The sequence below is a fragment of the Exophiala bonariae genome (genome assembly GCF_035927105.1).
Source record: "Exophiala bonariae strain CCFEE 5792 chromosome Unknown scaffold_24, whole genome shotgun sequence".
Lineage (NCBI taxonomy): Eukaryota > Fungi > Ascomycota > Eurotiomycetes > Chaetothyriales > Herpotrichiellaceae > Exophiala > Exophiala bonariae.
The window spans coordinates 77,967-99,643 of NW_027042499.1; the positions used below are offsets into that span (position 1 = coordinate 77,967).

Here is a 21,677-nt window from a genome sequence, read left to right on the forward strand (position 1 = left end):
TGATCTTACACTTGGCAGTTTATTCGTAACTTGTTCCCCAAATCAACCAATAGATCGGGCACAAGTCCGCTATTAAGTCCAATATTGATCATACAACTTGCGGAGGGGGAGACCACGGGGTGAACCAGAGGGTGGCTCATTGTAGAAAATGCGGTCCAGCCATTCCGATAGGAAATAGCCAGAATCGTGTGACACCCATTAATCACACTGGGGAAAGCCTCGGACATAGAATGGTCCGCGAGCAGCCGTGGTGTAATGATCACACAATGGCTTACGATGGGGTATTCCGGGAGTAAACACGCGGAGGGTCGTCCCCCTCGACACGTATAGGATTAACAGGTTAGGTAAGTCGGAATCAAGTTCTGAAAATGTCCGTTGAGATTCTAGTGTGCGTAAGTCCGTGTCTGGTCGGACCCTTTGAAAGGCCTGAGAGTGGAGCACAAAGTAAGTAAGTATCCGTTGAGGTTCGCCAAGATTCCATCACACGGCTTCGATGTACGACCGCTATGAATTCCACCGGGGGATTTGTTACCAAGACTCCGGAAGACATAGATGGGCGATGAAATGCGGTAGTCGTAAGATGCGAAGCGCGAGAGCCGTAACCTTGAGTTCGGCATTTTGCCTATAGGTCTTCTTGGGGTGGCGATTGCGTTTCAAGTGATGTCCTCAGTTGGCATCCCGAAGTATTAGGTTCTGGTGTGTTGCACTCCAACCTCCGCTTGTGCAAATTTGCGCGAGGCAAAGAAGACTTCGACCATCTAGCAAAGCAACGATGTCTGACGACTTCAAAGTATTGATTATTGGGGGCGGCTTAGGTGGTTTGGCCCTAGCACAGGCACTGCGAAAACATGGTATTGCCTATGAGATTTTTGAGAGAGATCTAGCCTGGGATTCGCGTAACCAGGGCTGGGCACTCTCTTTACATTGGTAGCTTTCCTCCCGATCGTGCTGATCTGGCACGATGGCAAGTGTCGAGATTGTCGCCAGAGTAACTGACCGCGCTGTACAGGATCTTGGAAGATCTATTGGGGCAAACTCCGGACGACATGCCTTCATTTGACCATGTCAGTCTTGGTTACGAGCACGGAATGGAGGCAGAGTTTGCCTATTTCAACGCCTTCACAGGTGAGGAACAAATGCGCTTGTCGCATAGCAAGGAGAAGCCGTTTCTACGTAGTGACCGAAGCAAGGTCCGCCTTTGGCTGATGCACAAACTGGACATTCAGTGGAACAAGCACTTCATCCGATATACCGAAGACTCTGATGGCGTTACTGCCTACTTTGAAGATGGCACGTCCGCCAAAGGTAGTCTGTTAGTCGGTGCTGATGGAGTCAACAGCAAGGGTAAGCATCCCGTCGTTGCGCCTCGTTGCTGGACTTTTCTAACCCAACGGTCTTAGTTCGTGACCAGCTCATGGTAGGCTCCGGGCTTAAGCCTCGAATCATTCCGCTGGGAAATATCACCTCCCTCGTCGAACTTCCAAAGGAAAAGTACACGAAGCAACTCGAGCTCGGACGTTCATTCTTTCTCGCCCACTCTCCAAACCATCGACTCTTTGTTGGATTCCGCCATTTCTCCAAGGACGAAGAAACCGCGTCCTTTTACTGGCGTCTTTCATGGTACGATAAGGAGACCCAGAATGAGCCTTATTGGACAGCCACAGCCTCTCCAGAAGAGTTGATGGAATACGCACGGGAAAAGACTAAGGACTTCTTTCCTCTGTTGACAGAAACTCTCAGGGCGACGCCACCGTCTGGAGTAGTTGTTCCGTCCCTGACCTTCTGGGACATGCTACCCATTCCCCTTCCAACTGGAAGGGTGACACTCTTGGGAGACGGCATCCATCCTATGTCCCCGTGTGAGTTATCTCCTTCTTCGTATGGAGTCATATCACTGACATGTTATATGAAGTTCGTGGAGAGGGTGCAAATTTTGCCATGAAGGACGGCCTGAGTCTAGGTCAATATTTGGCCGAGAGAAAGAATGGAGAGACGATCCCTGAGCTTCTTAAGCGCTACGAGAGTGAAATGCTGATCCGTGGATCTGGAGGCGTTTTGAAATCTCGAGCGGCAGCTGAAGACCACGTCAAAGAGTCCGACGAGGCAGACAAGAGGCATAACGGTGACAATAGCTGGTTGACCGCTCGTATTAAGAAACAAGCCGGCGATCAAGGGTTCAAGCGCGTTGTCAAAGACTGAATCGCACATGAATATATGATTGTGTGAATAGTACTGAATGCATAGTCTACCGATAGATATGCTTCTTTACGCAATCGAAACATGGTTCTTACGGTATGACTCAATTGCCCAAAAGAGCATCTTAGTGACCATGGAATGGAATGCTGATCGCAACCCAGGTATGGGGAACAGCATCGGAATTGAGTGTGGTTAACGCAAAAAATCACGTCGAATAACGACGCCTCGTGACTATTTTTTATATAGACGATCAATAAAATCATACATGAACTGAGCAACAGTGCGGGCCAGGAATTAGGTATTCCTGCTCCGAAGTCAGTTGAAATCGCAAGTGTCGGAAATTTCCTTCGCCATCTTCACTTATGGACCCGACGTGATCACCGGGCCATGTTGTGAATCCGTGATTGAAAGCTCGGAGAATATATTCTAGTACCTTTAATACCTGCGATTACCCCTACCTATCTTGCTGAGTCTCCATCTCAACGTCCAGCCACAATCCTCACTCGGGCGGTATGATAGGTAACTCGAGATAATTCTCAAAGTCTGGCCCAATGTGGATGTCATTGAGTCCCTTCAACCGTGCCTCGTTTCTGTCATCTGGATGATTGTGTTCAAACAGGCTGACCCCTTCGGAATCGCCGCTTGAAATCTCCAAAGCAAGCGTCTCTCCTGGTAATACGACAACATTTGTGGGCCAAAGCTCGATATCTTCTGTGTAGACTTTACCGACCTCGACTGGCTGCACGTCTGTAGAGAGGTAGTCCCGAACAGGAATGATTTTGCTCAAAGTGCTCTCAACTTGGCTCAATTTACGGAGCGATAGTCGCAACCAACCTCGAACCACCGGACAAGGATCACCGACGGCGCCCGTGTAAAAAACTGAGATTTTGGTCAATACTAAGTCAATGGATTTTAGCCTGGGTCTAGACTCACTTTCTTGTCCGTTGGTGTCGTAATGACGCAGCGTGACAAAGATATCTAGCTCCGAGGGTGTCGAGCCGTCTAGCTCTCTAAGGCTGACGCTCAATCGCAGCACTGGGTGGCCTGTAATCTCAGTCTCCTCTGTGAATGACGCAGTCTTAAAGACGATATTGCCTTTCAGAGCCGTGTAGGACAGCGTTCCTTGGCCGATGTCAGAAGCCGCTATCGTCAGAGTCTTTTCAGCACTGAGGTGGTATTTCTGTTTGTTGGTCCTTGCAATCGGCCACTCGAGTTCTGCGCGCCTGGGGAACGCACGAAGTTCAGCCGCAGCATCATTGTAGCCTGGATTGCCTTTGCGAAGACATAAGCTCACCGGAGGTACCTTGCCTGGCACGCTCCAGCCGCGGTCGTCTTGGCCTTTAAGGAAAGCATCGAGGAAGGACTTTTGTTCTGCCACCTCCTCGTCGTAGTAAAATGGAATGTCGTGTCGCCCGGTTAAGAAGCGAAGATACTTGAACTTGGACGATACGCCCATGTAGCCAAGGACATTACCTCTTAGGTGTAAGTGAATTCCACCCTAGAAATGTCAGCATTCGGGAGTCTCATCTATCACAGACTAGAATGAAGTACCCAATTCGCAGCGCTCAGGACAGGGATCTCGATATCGGCAAGATCAAAGTCCTTGCTGAGATAGTAGTCTTCATCGCGAAACTTCCACTTGGCCGTGTCTTCAGCCTGGTCTGCCCGGTTGGCTTTCAACTCATCTTCATTAAGCACACCTTCAAGACTTTCTGTACCCCAGTTACGCTCGGTGCGGCCACCCAGACCGTACTGGTTGCTACCGACTTGCCTCTCGTACCACCTGCGAGCGTTGTGAGCGTACAGGATCAAAGATATTTCAACTAGACTCACCATTTGATGAAACGATTGGATAGAATACCACCCTGTCTCACGCGATCACGGTAGTAGTCGCTCATTCCTGATCGTTCATGTCAGCAAGCGAGTTGCAATGTTTTCCATCCCTTAAGAATCACAAACCTTCCCATGGAATGATCGCCGCCAGTCCTTTTGGCTTCCTCGCGGCAACTCGCCATTGTGTTCCAGCATAGTAGCTGATACCAAGCAAGCCAACCTTTCCAGAGCTCCAAGGTTGTTCCGCGGCCCACTCCACGACATCAAAGAATCCGTCACCAGTGGCCTGGCTCATAGAATCGAGCTTGCCGGGACTGTTGCCCGCACCACGTTCGTCGGCTCTGACTACCACATAGCCGTTGGCAGTCCAGAACCCCGGGTCAGGGGTCTCCCAGGCCGAGTGAGCAGACTTGTGCTTTGGATTAACGTCTCCGAAGGACGCGGAATGGAAACTCACAGAACGTCAGCACGTCTATCATTAATACGAAATAGAACATACACTTCATAATGGATGTCTTTACCGTCTGTTTTGTGTCAGTATTTCTTCATTGAAGGCTTGAAATTCTCTGGCAATTTGGTGAACACCTACAGGGTCCATATGTGCAAATAACGGGGTATTTCCCTTCTGCTTTAGGTCGATAGACGTTCGCTCTAACAAGAAGAGGATCATTGGCAATATTGGGCTTCGCCGTCCGCAAAGGAATGTCTACATCTCTTTCGAAAATGTAGTCAAAACTTTCCGCGTCAACAGCATGAAGAGTCTTGATTTCCAACGGCATGACGGCAAGTCTCAAATTGAGTCAATGGTGTTCACTGATTCGTCTGGGGAAACCCTCAACGGCATCTTATTAAGTGTTTCGACGCGCCCACAATGACCCGGCCATAAATGATACACCATCGTACATCCGTCCCGGCCACATCTTTGGCCGTAGGCCGGATCGCGGTGGATACCCGAGTGGCGAATTGTGCAGATACGCCCAGACCCACGGGGTTGGATCTCCATCTTAGCATCTTCAGCCAGCGATATTCGGTTCAACAGTCTTTTCAGATCGTTCCCCTGGATTCTCCATGCCGGAACGCCAACATTCTCTGGCATTCAATCTACCCCAGAGACCCGCGTGGGGCCTCGTGTTCTCCGCCCATGGAATGGTCCCATGAGTTAAGAACTTCATGTGCATCTCCAGCGCCAGATACACACCCAAGTGACCTGGTCAACCATTCCTCGATTGCAAAGCTCGGATCCGAGACCCTGGCGAGAGTCAAGTGGTGACTCCAACTTCCGTAGTATCAATAGTGAATGGGGACGGGGTAGATTCACAAGGCCAGGGTATTATGCTATCGCGATACAGTGTCTACGGATATAATCTGTGCATGCTCACGTTGAGCCTTGCTACATCCATTGAACATTCCAACCGAAATCTCAAGGCAAATTTGCAACCATGATGAAGGTAGAATCCAGTCAGCACGCCGCCGAGGTCGAAAAAGTAGACGAGGCTGCCTCAGCATTGGAGACTGTCGATCGTGAACCGACCTACGGTGCTCCACGAAGTCGAGCGGCGCGTATCATCTTGATGACTGTATGTTGCACTACGAGTCATCCTTTTGCGACCAAAGAACATGAACTGACCATCGCAGGCTGTCGTTGGCGCATACTTTGCCCAGGTTTTCCACATAGTCGGCACAGGATTTCTCACCAACACGATCACGGGAGCAATCGGAGGTGCTGACCTGGGCACCTGGTTGACCTCGTCGTTGACCATCATACTCACGGCCCTGGGTCCATGCGTTTGCCAGGGCGCTGATCTCTGGGGTCGCAAATGGCTCGTTGTCGTTCTCAACTGTGCTGGCTGTGTAGGCACTCTCGTTCTATCAAGGTCCAACACTATTGGAATGGCGATTGGAGGACAAGTCATTTCGGGTTTCGCGCACGCCTCGCAGCCCGTCATCCACGCCGTGGCATCCGAGATCATTCCTCGCAGACATCGTCCGATCGCACAGGCCGCTATCAACACCGCCGCCGGTCTCGGAGGCGTTGGTGGCCTACTGGCCGCCGGAGCTCTGACGTCCAGTGATCCCTTTGGATTTCGCATCTACTTCTACATTGCGGCCGCCATATATGGCTTGGCCACTCTCGCCTTCGCCTTATTATATAACCCACCCAAACGAGATCTCCAGGTAGACTTGACGCTCCGACAGAAATTGGATCGTCTAGATTTTGTCGGCTATGTCTTGCTCGTGGTTGGCTCAGTTCTGCTGTGCTACGGCCTGACATCCTCCGCCGGTCAATCCTCCTGGACGAGTGCCGAAGTGCTGGCTCCACTGCTAATCGGTGCTTTCGTCCTGGGGTTATTCGGCGTCTATGAATGGAGATTCAGAAAGGATGGTCTTGTGCACCACCAATTATTCTCTCGAGGTCGAAATTTCGCCGTAGCACAGCTCTGCATCTTCACCGAGGGCATGGTATTTTTCTCCTCCAACTCTTATTATGCCGCAGAAGTGGTCTTGGTGTACAACAAGAGCTCCTTCCGTGCAGGATTATACTATTCAGTAGCCTGGTTTGCTTTGATTGTCGCCGCGTGGGTCGCAGGCACGTACTGCTCCTGGTCACGGACTGTTCGCCTACCGACTATGGTGGCATTCTTCTCCTTTTGCCTCTTCGGTGGATTGATGGCAAGTCTGAACCCATCCAAGCTCAACAGTATGATCGGATTTGCCCCATTCGTCGGCATCGGACTGGGCACCGCTCTCAATGCCCTAGTGGTAGTCGCACAGCTTTCTATTCCTCCAGAGTTGATCTCAGCATCGACCGCGCTTATGATCACGACGCGAAGTCTTGGTGGCACAGTGGGCCTGTCGAGCTACTTCGCTATCTTCAATGGTGTGCTGCATAAGGAGCTTGCACCTCAGATCATCCAGGCAGTTGCACCTCTCGGTTTTAACTTGCAATACCTAGGAGAACTCATCGGAGCCTCGTTGTCGCATAGCCCACAGCTATTGCAGCAGGTTCCCGGCCTCACTCCTGAGATCCAGAGTGCCGCGAGTCTAGCGATCAACCAAGCTTTCTCATTCGCTTTCCGATATGTGTGGATCGCCGCTCTGGTTGCCTCCGTCTGTGGTCTGACTGGTAAGTCGTTCGCGCTTGTTTCACATATCGAACTATCGCTGATCATGTTCGCATAGCATCCTATTTTCTTATCGACCCCAAGTCCGAATTCAGCGCCACTATCGATGCTCCCATGGACAAAGCCCCTCGAGAAGTCAAGGTCAACGTGTAAGAATGGTGGGCGATTCGCAGGATTCGAGCAGAGGGTTCTACATGTTGAGAAAGCCGTCTAGTTGACCAGCGATACACCGTGACAATTCGGCTACGTGATCTCATTGATAGAGTACGTATCTCGCATAGACTGAAATGCTGATCTCAATCTCGACGCGTACTATTACGCCCACCTCTGCATTCTACAAAGTATAATAAACTAGGAAATACCAACTTTTTTAATTAGGGCAGCCAATAAATTTTCATGAAAAGTTGGTTATAGGGTCGCCGTACTGCATACACTACCTAAGTGCTTGTAACTAGGTAAAAAACGAATAATAGCGTTATTTCGTCAAAAGAACAATGGGGTTATCTTTATACCTATTTTTAGTGTGTGGATAGCTAGATCCGAACAAGAGTTAGCACAAGTCGATTCCTTACAATCGACGACAAGGACTCGCGACCAAGCTGGACCTCGGGTCCGATCAAATTCCCAGGTTTCACTATACTGTACACATATCTCCGCACCACGAATCCAAAATTCACTCATTAGAGGTCCGCCCCGGACTTTTGTCACAGCTGGACCAAAACTCCGCATATGCAGCTAGCGATCTCTATCCGAACGCTGAATTGCCCCACCCACCAATTTGAGTTTCGCGGCCTCTGTGGAGTCATTGAACTCAAATTTCAGTTCTCGCTCTTCGCGGTTCGGCCTGATGACTTTTCCGTACGAAATTGTACAATGCTCTTTTTGTACCTAGGTACCTATGTGCGTTCAAGTACTGTGACTTTGAGTCTATATTGTACGATCCAGAGTACCCAATTCAACGATTCCTTGTATTGTGGTTTATGGAATTGACTATGAACCGAGGATGCGAAGGTCTAGTCGGAACCGTACCAAAAATAGCCCCTCCAGCCCTTTTGTTCCCAAACGGAAAGCTTCAGGCGAACAAATAAACTTGCCTCCATTCATCGTGAGCAATTCAAATCATCACTAACTAGAAGGAGAGTACTGGCTCCCACTTCAGCCACTGACTGCTGGCGGCGTGATGGTATAGCCAAAGTTTTCAGCCGAGATGGCATTGTTGAACTCGAAGAAGATGGCATCGATCTTACCATTCTTGCCCAGGGTCAGCGCCATGATGCTCGTGACGGGTTTCGTCCCCTCCGTCTGGATGGCCCTGTACCTCCATGTGATGACGTCGCACGAGTGCCAGATGTTGAGGGTGTCGATTTGAAAATACGCGGGACCGCCCTGTGCGCGATGGCTTGTCACCAGGTCGTCGAAGCTGCTCACGGTCACCGAGCCAATGGGTGCGCCGCTGAAGAAATTGACGCTGTCGCTGTGCTCTGAGTAGTCGGGGTTGGCGATGGACTGCACGAGGCTGACGTATGTGTCGAAGCTGTCTTTGGGAGTGCGCAGCGCTTGGGTGAAGGTGTCGATGATGGCGCTCGCTTTGTCGTCGGTCAGGCAGTTTGATCTGTAGTGGAATGGCCAGGCCGCGACTGCCGAGGCCGCAGTGACGAGTAAGAGTAGGAACTTCATGGTTACTCGAGCTTTTGATACCAAGATTGTTGTGTGGTAGTAAAATTGTAATCTGGAGAATGACGGAATCGAGCTTTTATGAGTTCAACGGGGCCGGATGGAGAATGAAGGTCGTTTTGTCATGGGGGAGGTACCTCATGTTCAGTCCGTTGGAGCCGAGTATATGAGTACCCCAGACTGAAGGGTTCGTGGCTGGGTTGAGATCTTCGGCAATTACGGAGCTGGGCTGTCGAGAGGGAAAAGAGGCTATACACACTAGGAAGGACACCTGTTGTGTGGGAAATTGGACGATCATCGGGACCGAGTATTTCTCAGGCGTAGAGAGGACGGCGTCGGTCACCAACTATCCATCATGAAAAGATGGAAGAGGAAGTGGAACGGAGAAACATTAGCGCAAACCAAATGTGTCCTTAATGTGGAAAGACGCTATGGTCAAGTAACAAGAGGCAGGGCTGACTTTCTATCATTTGCGGTTTCGTCAAGTCACCAGTTGATCTCAATTACGACCGGATTTTATTATACGTGATCTGCAGCTGAGCTTCGATCCATGTGAAAAGCCGCAATGATACCTTCTCTCGCAACTTCTGGATCGTAAGAGTGTGATTTCGAGTCTTCCAAAACACGCATACCCTTCGTGATCTCTCTAGCTATGTCACTCCATGAGTAACTTGGCCCAGCTTCCGCGTCTGGACCAATGTTTTGAGGGACATTTACTTTCAGCAGTTGACCATCCCGTTTGCGGACGACGCCGTCCACAATCACAGTACTGACGTCTCTCACCGAACTGTGCAAGACGATCGCGGCGACAGGATCACGTTCGCTGACCGCCACCATGTTAGAGGTGGTGCCTTCGAAGATAACAATGTCGGCCTTTTTACCCTTTTGGAGACTACCAATTTGTTTGTCCAAGCCTATCGCTTTAGCTCCGAGGATCGTCCCCAGGTTGAAGGCGTCCTCGACTTTGTGGCCGATACTGTTGGGCCACTTGCCTGCGCCATGGAATTTGCGATGTCTCTCAGCCCGTCCTGTCTGCAATGCAAGCATCATCTGAGTGGGCATGAAGGATGAACATGCCGAATGACAATCGACCCCAAGCGACGAGCAGTCCAGTGCATCCATGCAGACAGGGTCTCCATGTCCCATCTGAAGCTCGGTGGATGGAGTGGCCGAGATGTGCGCGCCTACCTTCCTCAGTAAGTTCAACTCCTCAGAGCTCATATTGTTGGCATGCGAAAGAAGAATGTCAGGCCCCAAAAGGTCACAGCTCGATAATTTTGCGATGGTATGAGCTGGTTGCACACGGTCAGCTGGCCGTCTAGCCCCCTCCCCATTTATCCCTTCGATGGCACTTACTGTTGAACATGGAGCAGTTCACCGCGTGGGTGGTGATCAAGTGTGATCCTTGAGCCCGCACCTTGCCAAAGAGATCTTGCAGAAGCTTGTCTGGAAGATACATGCCGTCAAAGGCGAAGCCCAGTTGCACTCGTCCATTGGGACCGAAGGGGTTCGACGCGGCCAAGCGGTCCCACGTTTCCATGACCCAAGGAGCTAGAGAGTTATGGTCGAGTTGGAACTCCGGTTTCCATGTTGCAACTCGCGTGGTTGGCGTATAAGCAAAAATGGATCGGATGCCGGAAGCAATGGTTGCTTTGATGGCTTCATCGGCTGAAGAATAGTTAGCGACGAGTCAGACGACCCAGAAGAGATATTATAGCGCCTTACGGTGCTGGGGTGAGAGCGTGATTGTCGCATGGTCAACCACGGTTGTGGTTCCACCATCGATCATCTCCAGGCAGCCTCCCAACTGACCCCAGAAAGCGTCATCAGAAGTATAAAAAGTGCTCATGAAATTTCCTATCGACGATCAACTCAGAATTCTGTGGCCATAGAGCTTGTTTCTGATTGACGTACCCGCATGGAAGTAGTCCAAAAGAGTATCGTTGGCGTGGACCCCACGTAACTGGGTCTGCCATGTATGATGATGGGTGTCGATGAATCCTGGTGACACAATCTTTCCCGCACAGTCGATTGTGGTGCCGCCGGTGATGGAAAGCCCCTCTGCTATGTCTTGGATGATGGAGTCTTGAATCAAAAGATCTGCCACCTTGGAAACGACTTTCCCATCCTCATTGTGCGTCAAGATGGTGCCACCTTTGAGAAGAATGGTGGAAGACATGATGAGTCGTGATTTTGGGTTCCTAGGTGCGAAGAATAGTTGTGCATTTGAGATGGGTGAGAGTGGCTTTCATGGTACAACGATATTTGCCCTTGATCTGTTGTACGAGCTCTGGTAGTCTGATAACTCGCTCTGCGACCATGACCGATTCGCCCGAGCGGCGAAGCCTGGGCGACTTAGCTACCCCAAGCCGGAACCGGGGTCCTAGTCCAAAAATGAAAAGGTTGTCTCTCCGAAGGTACCTACGGAGTAATACTTGGGTCTTCCTGATTGTGATCTACCCGAGCTTGTTAACTCAAGTATGAGAACTTCTCCTGGCGGATGCCGTGCTCCGGTAAACAGGGTACCTCCTATACTAGGTGGGTATCCACCTGATCCGAGGCTTGGCATAAAAATGGCGGAGTGCGGAGCCGTGAGCAGCATCGGCACCACGGGACCAATTCAACCTACCTGGTACCTCGTGACCAGACAGTCAGTGAATCTCCAAACTAAGCTGGATGGCACATGGTGTATTCAACACTTCAGGCAATCCACATACGGATACCTTATGTAAGGACCCGAATTCGATCAGCTCCACGCTCCGTTGCCATGTGTCAGTACGACGTCAATGGAGTCCATGATCAAATCCCTCAGTCGTTCTTCAGTCAGTCCTAGGCCGACAGTCCATCATCAGCACCCAATGAAGAAGCGTAGTCGAATGGGCTGCACGACTTGCAGGTATCTCACACCCCGCGTGTTCAGAATCGATGATATCATCTGGCATCCTGTACTACGCACTGAGGGCTAAAATAGCTGACACCTTATATGCTCTAGACAACGCAAGGTCAAATGCGACGAAAGGCGACCGAATTGCCAGACATGTGACTTGGCTGGTCGAATATGCGCGGGTTATGTTATCCGCAGGAGCAGAACTCCAGCTATTTACTTGGTCGCTGTCAATCATGACATGGACCTCGATTCTGGTACTTTACTCAACTCCTCCGGAGGGGATGGCGATATTGGATTCAAATTGCAGTACTTTTACCAGATCTCATGCCCTTCATTGGCCAACTATGATAGCCAGCGTTTCTGGAATCAACTGGTGGCACAGGCAAGCCATGCTGAACAGAGTGTTCACCATCTCGTCCTCGCCATCGCCTGTCTGGACTATCACGACCGCACTAAGCATTCCGTCCCCTTTGACAATGTATCTTTTGCTCGACACTATGTTCAAGGCCTCACCCTCCTCCATCGCTCAGATGTGAGTGTAGAAATCCTCCTCATCGGTGCTCTTCTCCTCATTATCTGCGATGAGATGAGGAACAATCCTTACGCAGCCGTGCAACATATCATCGCTGGGCAGAAGATCCTCAACGCCTACAGACCCGGTACCTTAAGATTCTGCCGCCCGACTGTCCAGCAGGTTGTACCCATCTTTTCCAGCCTCGCCCCTTATCCCGGACAGTGCCGCCCTTACTCTCAGCATCGACGGGCAGCGGAAAACTTGTCCCCAGGAACACCCAAGGTGCTCGACCACAAGACTCGAAGACACCCTGTGAAAGCAGGATTCAAATCCATAGGTGAAGCCCTACATGACCTCAAATGCCTGATCCCTCAATGCTTGCAAGCTCAACCATACTGCTCCCCGCCGTCCACCAGGTTTCATGTTGTTCCCATTGTGACATCCAGCCTGAACACGTGGGCCACGGATTGGGATGGTCTGCTGCAGCGGATGGGGGACGAAGTTTCTCATTACCAGGAGATCATCAAATACCTGGATGTCATCCATCGCTGCTTGACCGTCATGTCACGCTGCGTCCCGTTTGACGACGAATCACTCTTCGACAAATATCTGCCCAACTTCGAATACATCTTGCTTACAGCCGGTCAGATGACCTCCCCATCCGTTTATGACCTGGTCCCATCGTTCTTTTTCGCCGCCACCCGCTGTCGAGATCCCGCGCTGCGTCACCAAGCCATCACCGCCTTACACAATTGCGCATGGGAGGGTCGCAGACTGGCCACAATAGTCAAGCAAATCTCAAGCATCGAGGGGCAGGGTTTAAGCGAAGTCATAACATGCGAGGATATTCCCCACGGGAGCCGGGTGGTCATTCTGGGCGCTGACATCTCTGACGATTCGACCATCGTGCTGACCTTAAAGAGGAAACAACCCGATGCAAAAGCCTACACCACTTTCCAATATCCTCTTGTGGGATCGGAGTTTGACGGTGACGCTGCCGTCTCCCATGCACTTGTTCAAGTAAGCACAATGTCCCAATCGCTTATCATGTGACGAAAAACCTGACAGCCCTCGCCAGCTAATTCGACGGACTGTGAACTTCGACTTGACCTTCACCGCCGACGCACCGGAGTGTGAGATGGCTTGGTATCACGACAAGAGTGGCCCCTTTAACTCACAATCCCTGTCAATATCCCCGATGCCGCCAGGAGTGACTTTACTGTCTCAGAAGGAATCCCCTGAATCTAATAAGTCTGCCGGCTAATTCCATCTGATACACACATCTAGATGTATATCTGTATTTCTCACGACCCGCAGGAGTCGGAAAATAGTAGAGGGAGATGTACTGTTAAATGCTGGGAAATGCCCACCCTTTTGAGTGGATTATCTGTGGTATAAGTATAACTTTCAAACGGACTATTGAGACTAGCTACTCTATGTTCCATGACGAGAATGACAGGAAAGATCCTAGAGTCTTGGCTAGCAGCTCAACTGGCATGACAGCTCCCCTGCATAAATACGGATTTGAACTCAGGTGCATCGCTGATACCTTCGAAGACATTGAGTTGCATAACAAGGAATTCAATCCAGATTTCGTCAATGCAGGCATATGATCACTACAGACACTCAAACCATACCTCAGAGGGTTTGTCGAAAACACGGCACAGATGAAAACCATCCCCTGCTTTCGAGACGAGATATAACAGAAAATTGATATTGTACTCGCGCTGGTAATGTCTTCTTCCCTCATGAAGAGCGAACTATAAAAGAATCCTAGTGCTAGTATCTCGTTGACAACACACTAGCTCCAACTGACTGATCGTCGGTTGAACATAGCACGGCCATGCAAGAGATACTTGTAGCAAGGAAGGAAGAAGCGAAGCAGTCGCGCGAGCTAGAGCCCAAACCCAGCAATTGACCAAGAAATGAACAACATCTTGTAAGTAAATCAAGATGAGACGGCGGTGTGGCGTCGCCTAGCTCAATAAGCCCACCGCTTGACCGAGGAGAGAAAGGATGAGACTTGTGTACTATCAATGATGCTCCCGGGATAATACCATAATAACATAATAAATGGAACAGTGTACGCTATGAGTTTCCGGAGAACATCACTAGGCTAAGCCTGTCGTGGACTGCTATCAGATTGACTTGCCAAGACCCGGCCTCGGCAGTTAGATAATCCGGGCCTCGATCGGCCTTCGGCTCATGCAAAAGGTGCACCAGTCGACTTTTCTCCCTTCCATCCAACCTCGTCGCCTGTCAACATGTTTCCAAGTCGACAATAGGCCACTCATCCTGGTCGCTCCTCTCCATTACATTCCCGGCACCAACCTGTTCTCAACACCATGAACGGTTTACCCCAAACGCCATCGCAGTGGCTAGAGGCACGCGCCCCCGATGGACGTGCCTATTATTACAATTCCATCACCAAGGAGACATCATGGTCCAAACCGGCCGAGCTATTGACGCCCATCGAAAAGGCACTTGCTGCTCAACCATGGAAGGAGTATACGGCTCCGGATGGCCGCAAATACTATTCCAACAGCGAGACAAAACAGACGGTCTGGGAAATGCCGACACAATATCGAGAAGCCATTGATTCAGTACAATCGCCTCCGAAACCCGTGCAACCAGCTCCCGCATTTGTGGCTGGAGGCTCAACTGCCCTTTCTACCTATTCCTCCCGCGATCTCGGCGAACACAATCCATACGAATCAAGGTCTCGTAATGATGCCGGTACAAATGGAATTGCCCTTCCCGCTATTACCAAAGAAGTTGTGCCTGATTATTCCAGTTTCGAGGAAGCCGAGGCCGCATTTATGAAGCTGCTCCGAAGATCCAATGTACAACCTGATTGGTCATGGGAGCAAACCATGCGCGCAACCATTAAAGATCCCCAGTATAGGGCACTCAAAGATCCTAAGGATCGTAAATCAGCCTTTGAAAAATATGCGGTACAGGTTCGCCAACAAGAACGAGAAAAAGCCAAAGAAAGACTGGCTAAGTTACGAACAGATTTTGGTAACATGCTAAGAACACACCCCGAGATCAAACACTACAGTCGATGGAAAACCATCAGACCAATCCTAGAGGGTGAGACCGTCTTCAGATCCACAGATAAGGAAGATGAGCGTAAGCAACTGTTCGAAGAATACATTGTCGAACTTAAGAAACAAAATATTGAACAGGAAGCCGCCTCACGCAAGTCAGCACTTGATGATCTCGGTGCCATTTTGAATGCTCTCGAGTTGGAGCCTTACACGAGGTGGTCTCAAGCACAGGAGGTGATTCAATCCAATGAGCGGATTCAGAGTGATGACAAATTCAAGCTTCTGAGTAAGTCAGACGTTCTGACGGCTTTTGAAAACCATATCAAATCCCTTGAGAGATCCTTCAATGATGCACGTCAGCAGCAGAAGTCAAGCAAAGCCAGACGCGAGCGGCAAAACCGTGATAGATTCATTGAATTATTGCAATCTCTGCGCAGCCAGGGCAAAATCAGAGCTGGAACTAAATGGGTGACCATCTTGCCTGAAATCGAAAATGACCCCAGGTATGTTGCAATGCTGGGACAAGCAGGCTCAACGCCACTCGATCTGTTCTGGGATGTTGCAGAAGAAGAAGAGCGTGCTCTTCGAGGACGCCGAAATGATGTCTACGATGTGCTTGAGGTGAGGGTACCCACTCTTGATTGCTCGCAAAATGCTAACACCATTGTCAATAGGACAAACGTTATGAAATTACAACAAGAACTTCCTTTGATGAGTTCTTTGATGTCATGCTGACTGATCGACGGACAGCCAATATCGACCGCGACGCTCTGCAACTCATCTTCCAACGACTTCACGACAAAGTTCTTCGAAGAACGGAGGATGAGAAGCATGCGGCAGATCGACAGCAGCGCCGAGCGATAGACTCCTTGCGGTCACGTATCAAACATCTCGAACCCCCTGTTCGTCTGAATGATACTTGGGACAATGTCAAATCGCGTGTGGAACGAATGGATGAGTATCTCGCCATTGAATCTGAAGAATCACGCAAATCTGCATTTGACAAAGTTATCAAGAGGCTGAAAGAAAAGGACGAAGACGCCGAAAAGGACAGAGAGAGAAGGCACGCTCGCCGTAACGACGACAGAGACTACCGCAATGGCCATCGCACAGAAGCCAGGCATAGCCGTGTCTCGAAGAGTCCTGAAGTCGATGCGTACGAAGCTGATCGTCGCAAAGCCATGGCTGCACGTGAGAAGCAATATCGCAAAACGAACACACTTGGCCTGAGTCCTCCTCCAGCCTCATATCGCGACCGTGAACGACGAGACAGGGACGAAAGACATGGTCGACTCGATCGAGATCGATCGCCGCCGTCACGACATCTCGCTCCATATGATCGGGAACGTCGAGACCGAGAGGAAGAAAGAGAACGCCTCTACCGCACCCGGGCCGATCCCCGGAGCAGCCGTGACGAATTGAACTACGGCGAGGAATCACGCAGCGTCGCTGGAAGCGAGCGGAGAAAGAGACGCGGCGAAGGGAGCGATGCTGAAAGCGTTGAAAGTGGCCGGAGAAGCGCGAAGCGCTATCGAAGGGAGAGACGGGGTAGTTCAAGGGACAAACGTAAGAGCAAGACCCCTGAACCCACTAAGAAAGAACCCGTTCCAGAGCCGGCGGGTGTCCACTCAGGCAGCGAAGAGGGCGAGATTGAGGAGGATTAATCTATTTCATCCGCGACGCCGCATCACCAGGTCAGTCAGTCTTACTTGTGGCCCTTCGGCCCCAATTACCTTATCTTGAAACTGTCGGCTGCCTTGAGCTCAGGATAGATCAACTTTTTGAGCATGCTACTATTACTACTGTACTTCGGAAAGCGCTCGATCGATAGCCATCCCTGACTATATCCAATTCTACCAAGGTATCCAGCGAGGGTTTTTTGCCCTCTCCTTGGCACTTGGAACTGGACCCGTTTTCGGTATGTAGTCTCCATTCCACGACCGTCTAATCTAAACATCAATCCACAACATAATACTGTTTACTATCTACTGTTTACGAATGTGCTTTTGTACGAGGAAACACCTATATCTATGTCCTAATTTGTGCAAGGTGCGTATCACTATTAAGTATTCATGCGGCTTGGCTTGTATTAACATGTCGCTTCACTGCTCTGCGATGTAACTTTCTCTCGTAACATTCGGCCTACAGCAATGAACATGAACTTATTGCCTGCATCACTTCTGAACATTAGACGGATTGTAGTATCTACCTGCCGAAGATGGAGAAAATTGATGATCTCATTGCGATTCGATCGACGCCAATGTGACGTCGTAGATGAACCTGCTTAAGCTGGGTAACTAAGTAGCACGCCGATGAACCCGAGCTCCATCGCTATCTTCCCGTAAAGAATGCTTGCCTTGCCTTGCCTTTCTGAAGGACTTTTGTTACACACTCATGTTTCCTGGCATCCGTATCTCCTCTCCATTGGACGAGGAATGTGCCTCATTTCTCTTGTCGGCCCGGTTTGACTCGCTCAACCTAGCGAGCGAAGATTCCTCTTGACGACAAGTCTTGTTTGATGGCACGACTTTGCGTTGACTCAGAAAACCATCGTATCCCCGTTTCGCGACGAGAGATTAAGCCGAGATTGATCCACCTGCAAGGTGTCCTCACCATCTTCATCGCTATCACCGTCGACATCGAAGTCGAAATCGCCACGCTCAATACGGCTACACTTGTCCAGCACCTGCTGGTATTCTTTGCGCAGGTCCTCCAGTGTGACAATGATACGTCGTCTCTTCTTGGGTCGACCTTCCTCGTCATTATGGTCATCAGCTCCAGTCATTGTAGTGTCGTTGCCATCATTGTGCCCATATTTGGTTTGTGGCTTCGTGTCTTCATCGACCAGAATGTAAGCCTCCTCGGGCGCAACGCAGGCCATTGCGTTGATTAGCGCAAGCAGAACCTGTCGAAGCGCAGTGGCCTGGGGATCATGACGAGCACGAGCTGATCGTTGGACGAGTCGCAATCGATCAAAGAGAATGGTGACTGCACCGCGGTAGTCTTTGTGTGACACTCTTATGGCATGAACAATGTCCAGATAATCAATGGCGCTAGCTGCGGACGACCACCCTGGATTTCGAGAACCGGCAGTTGTCTGATTCTTAGCTAGCGAGATAAGGTGTTGGTCAAGTTGGTGAGCCAGATGAGGATGCATTGCCCACGGTAGGGACTGTAGAAGCAGGACAGCACTTTTCGAGCCGCTTATGGATGATTGGGAGTTCAGTACAGCATTGACCAATGCTGATACTGAAGACCGCTGCAATGCACGGTCAGATAGTTGCACCAATGCATCGTAGGCATTTTGATATCTTGATAATTTGAGTTCCGAGTTGAACAATCTTGAGAGCACCTCCGTGCGAAAATTCAACCTTGGTGCCTCTCGTCCTGCTTCAAGGGCTTCCAATGTGAGGTGTGCAAATCGGCTTGCTTCGTTGTATGCCTTAGATGCCTCGAATATTGTAGTGACATGATGTAGGTAGAGAGGAAGTCCGTTGTAGAATGACCCTGCCTCTATGACGGAGAGTAAACCCGCTGAAAGCTCCACAAGATTCCCAACAGCCTTCCCATGTGCTAAGCCATACGATGCTTTGCGGAAATATTCTGCAGCCATGTCGTACTGGCCAATACCGACACCTAGACGGCCCTTGACGTAGCTGGACCAAGATGTTGACGGCTGAAAGCGTAGAAAATCGCTTGCAAGATCGAACTCTTCTTGCTTGAGTAGATCGCACTGAAGATAGACGGCGCCATTTTCCGCGGGGATGCTGTCTTCTCCTGAAGCCCAACATTGAATTTCTGCCAATTGATCTGTGATCAAGAATAACTGCGGCCTCTCAACTGCAGGCTGTGGTCGAACTGCCTTACCGAGCGTGTCCTCAAGGATGCTTACAACTCTGGTCTGCTGGGTATGGACCTCTGAATTTCGGCGAGTAGTATTTGGTTGACCTGCTGAGCCAGGAAACTCTAACGGAACGCGACGGGAGTGTTTCGAGAGCCACAGATTTCTCTGACAGGTTTTGAGCATAGAAGTAATATGCTCAAAAAGCTCTGAAGCATCAAATGATGGTATCTTTGTGTCCTCTTGATTAAACTCCCCCTCGACAAAGAGTGCCAGTGCAACAAGGTCTAGGAGAAGCTCCTGTATAGCCTCAAATTGGTCCGCGATTCCCTTCGATAGGAGTAAACTGCCGAAGAGAGTATTTCGTAAAGCACTCTTCACTGTTTTTGTTTTGTTTGGCAATAATTCGAGTAGTGCAAGGAAGAGCTCATTGTTAACGCCCGTGCATCCACCTAATGACTCGAGATTCGTCTCTAGCTGGTTGAAAATGTCGTCTGAAACTCCCTCGCTAAGACCAATATTATCGCAGATGTCATTGATGCGTGTGGGAACGACATACTGGGGTGTGGTAGAAATGTCCTCTTCGATCGCTGCGATGAAGTTATGGGATAGTTCAGGAGGGAAAGACTCTCGGAACGATTTTGCTGCTGAGACAAGTGTGGCAAGATCGACAAAACTGTCTCCATCGTCCGAGCTAACCTTGCGGTGCGGCCAGGTTTTGGCACAAACATCTTCAAGATCCCCAACGTCCTGGATATTATTTTGTTCCAAGAGCTCCAGTTTGCTGCATTCCCTGACACCACAAAGCTTGCCGGACATAGGAATCCATATCATTTCACTAAATGAATCATAAACCAGTGACAACGGCGCAATTCGAGCATCGTTGACCATGTCGACGATGCGGTGGAAATTACGCCATTGTGTGTCTGTGTCCACAATGAAGCGATCGAAATCCAAGTCAGCTTCGCCGTATTTTCGAAGAGGCACCTTTGCTGCGATCACGGTGCACATTCGTTGCCTCAGTTGAATTTCAGTTTGCGAGGCTTTTGTAGATTTGTGAGTCGCACCTTCGTAAATCGCTAATGCCGTCCGCAGGACTGTTTCGGAGTAGTGACCGGGTGCCAGCAGAAAATCGAGCCATTGGGACACAGCATCTTGATCGTCCGATCGGACCAGTTCTGGAGCGAGTCTTTTTTGTGATGATTTTGTGGCACACTTAACCCAGTTTGACTTCCAAGAAGACGCAATGTTAGCGTATTCGAACTGACAGTTGTAGAGTTGGTGATAGTTGTGATTGCGCCACAAAACCCACAGACGGCCAGGTTGAACATCATTGCCAGGATTGAGTTTGACTCCAACCAAGGTCCAGACGGTGTTGCCTGAGGGATCCGGATCTGGCGCAGAGAGTTTAATGCCTGGATATTTATCCTCGAGAGTTATCGTGTCGGTTAAGCTCCCTTTGACATCCCAGAACTTGAACTGCCCGCCATCTTGTGGGCTATATGTGAGAAGTACGGGAAACCTCTGGAGAGGCAGCTTGAACACTTGCAAATGTGCATGCTCAGTCGGGTTTAGGTGTGTTCGGTCATTGGGATCTCGCTTCTTGTCAAGAAGATCTTTTGATGCCACAAGGGTACCAGAAGGTAAATGCCACACTCGCAGGGTATGGTTGAGACAGACAGTGAAAAGATGAACACCATCCGAGGAAGCTACCATGGATTGAACAGTGCGCAGGTCGAGATGGCCGGAATCATATTCGATCGCTTGCGGCCCCCGCCATGATACCATCCCCCGCAATGAGGCACCCCATGAGCGATCGTCATAATTATCTTCAACCCAGGTGTCATCGCCAGTCCTCCTCTTTAATCTCTGAAGCTTTCCATTGGTGAATGAGATGAAGATCTCAAGGGGTGTTGCGGCGTATAGACGATGAGCCGTGTGCAGCTTGAGGGATGAACTATCTAGCGCCTTACACCAGGATTGCACATTCCTACTCTTGAGGTTTGCAGAGTCGCGAAATGCGTCTGTAGGGATTTGGAGGTTGAAGATTTCGTTCTTGTTGGTACAGACGAATACATGTAGAATGTCTCCCTTCTCGAGATCTGCCAACGTCACGCCGCGGTGGATGATAGGATCTTGGAATTCGAAACGAAGAGTCAAGTAGGCTTCCTTGGTGTCATTTTCACTTCTCGACAAATCAGCGCATTGTATTTGCAAGACGGTTGCGTCTTCTAGGACGGTCCAGAGAAAGGTCCTTGGATAAGACTTGGATTGTCTGCAGTAGATGGAGCTGTCGGAGGCTAGATGCTGTGCGGCAAAGGTCTGTTCGTCATGGGGAAACTCTTTGCGTCGAGACTGTTGTTTCGGTAGGCTTCGTGACCGTTCGAAGGAGCCATTGCTTCGGGGGATCTGGAATTCGATCGTTGAAGCAGATGTCGCAGGCACTACCTCAAAGCCGGTTTCTGTGTAGAGATTGAGCATGTTTGCTGGGTTCGATGGGTTCGATGGGTTCCCATTTGCTGATCAAATTGTGACCCACGCGGTCTCAATCATCTGCAGG

At 50.1% G+C, this 21,677-nt stretch overlaps 8 protein-coding genes across 8 annotated transcripts; 4 read left to right on the forward strand and 4 right to left on the reverse strand.

The window, feature by feature from the left end:
- Positions 1-772: 772 nt before the first annotated feature.
- Positions 773-2,199, forward strand: LTR84_006317 (uncharacterized protein; the record flags this gene model as incomplete). The annotated part of the gene is made up of 4 exons (XM_064849878.1): positions 773-927; positions 1,010-1,344; positions 1,401-1,859; positions 1,913-2,199. 4 exons carry the CDS (start codon positions 773-775, stop codon positions 2,197-2,199), a joined length of 1,236 nt encoding a protein of 411 aa, XP_064703179.1.
- A 496-nt stretch (positions 2,200-2,695) lies between these two features.
- Positions 2,696-4,808, reverse strand: LTR84_006318 (uncharacterized protein; the record flags this gene model as incomplete). Its single annotated transcript, XM_064849879.1, has 6 exons — positions 2,696-3,694; positions 3,748-3,979; positions 4,030-4,096; positions 4,156-4,481; positions 4,529-4,553; positions 4,619-4,808. 6 exons carry the CDS (start codon positions 4,806-4,808, stop codon positions 2,696-2,698), a joined length of 1,839 nt encoding a protein of 612 aa, XP_064703180.1.
- A 660-nt stretch (positions 4,809-5,468) lies between these two features.
- LTR84_006319 (uncharacterized protein) lies at positions 5,469-7,304 on the forward strand (the record flags this gene model as incomplete). The annotated part of the gene is made up of 3 exons (XM_064849880.1): positions 5,469-5,606; positions 5,665-7,153; positions 7,210-7,304. 3 exons carry the CDS (start codon positions 5,469-5,471, stop codon positions 7,302-7,304), a joined length of 1,722 nt encoding a protein of 573 aa, XP_064703181.1.
- Positions 7,305-8,306: 1,002 nt separating this feature from the next.
- LTR84_006320 (uncharacterized protein) lies at positions 8,307-8,828 on the reverse strand (the record flags this gene model as incomplete). The annotated part of the gene is made up of 1 exon (XM_064849881.1): positions 8,307-8,828. One exon carries the CDS (start codon positions 8,826-8,828, stop codon positions 8,307-8,309), a length of 522 nt encoding a protein of 173 aa, XP_064703182.1.
- A 516-nt stretch (positions 8,829-9,344) lies between these two features.
- Positions 9,345-11,004, reverse strand: LTR84_006321 (uncharacterized protein; the record flags this gene model as incomplete). Its single annotated transcript, XM_064849882.1, has 4 exons — positions 9,345-10,117; positions 10,182-10,493; positions 10,638-10,682; positions 10,740-11,004. The coding sequence occupies 4 exons, from the start codon at positions 11,002-11,004 to the stop codon at positions 9,345-9,347; spliced, it is 1,395 nt and encodes a 464-aa protein (XP_064703183.1).
- A 946-nt stretch (positions 11,005-11,950) lies between these two features.
- Positions 11,951-13,490, forward strand: LTR84_006322 (uncharacterized protein; the record flags this gene model as incomplete). Its single annotated transcript, XM_064849883.1, has 2 exons — positions 11,951-13,246; positions 13,305-13,490. The coding sequence occupies 2 exons, from the start codon at positions 11,951-11,953 to the stop codon at positions 13,488-13,490; spliced, it is 1,482 nt and encodes a 493-aa protein (XP_064703184.1).
- Positions 13,491-14,571: 1,081 nt separating this feature from the next.
- Positions 14,572-16,940, forward strand: LTR84_006323 (uncharacterized protein; the record flags this gene model as incomplete). Its single annotated transcript, XM_064849884.1, has 2 exons — positions 14,572-15,897; positions 15,951-16,940. 2 exons carry the CDS (start codon positions 14,572-14,574, stop codon positions 16,938-16,940), a joined length of 2,316 nt encoding a protein of 771 aa, XP_064703185.1.
- Positions 16,941-17,815: 875 nt separating this feature from the next.
- Positions 17,816-21,598, reverse strand: LTR84_006324 (uncharacterized protein; the record flags this gene model as incomplete). Its single annotated transcript, XM_064849885.1, has 1 exon — positions 17,816-21,598. One exon carries the CDS (start codon positions 21,596-21,598, stop codon positions 17,816-17,818), a length of 3,783 nt encoding a protein of 1,260 aa, XP_064703186.1.
- Positions 21,599-21,677: the final 79 nt, after the last annotated feature.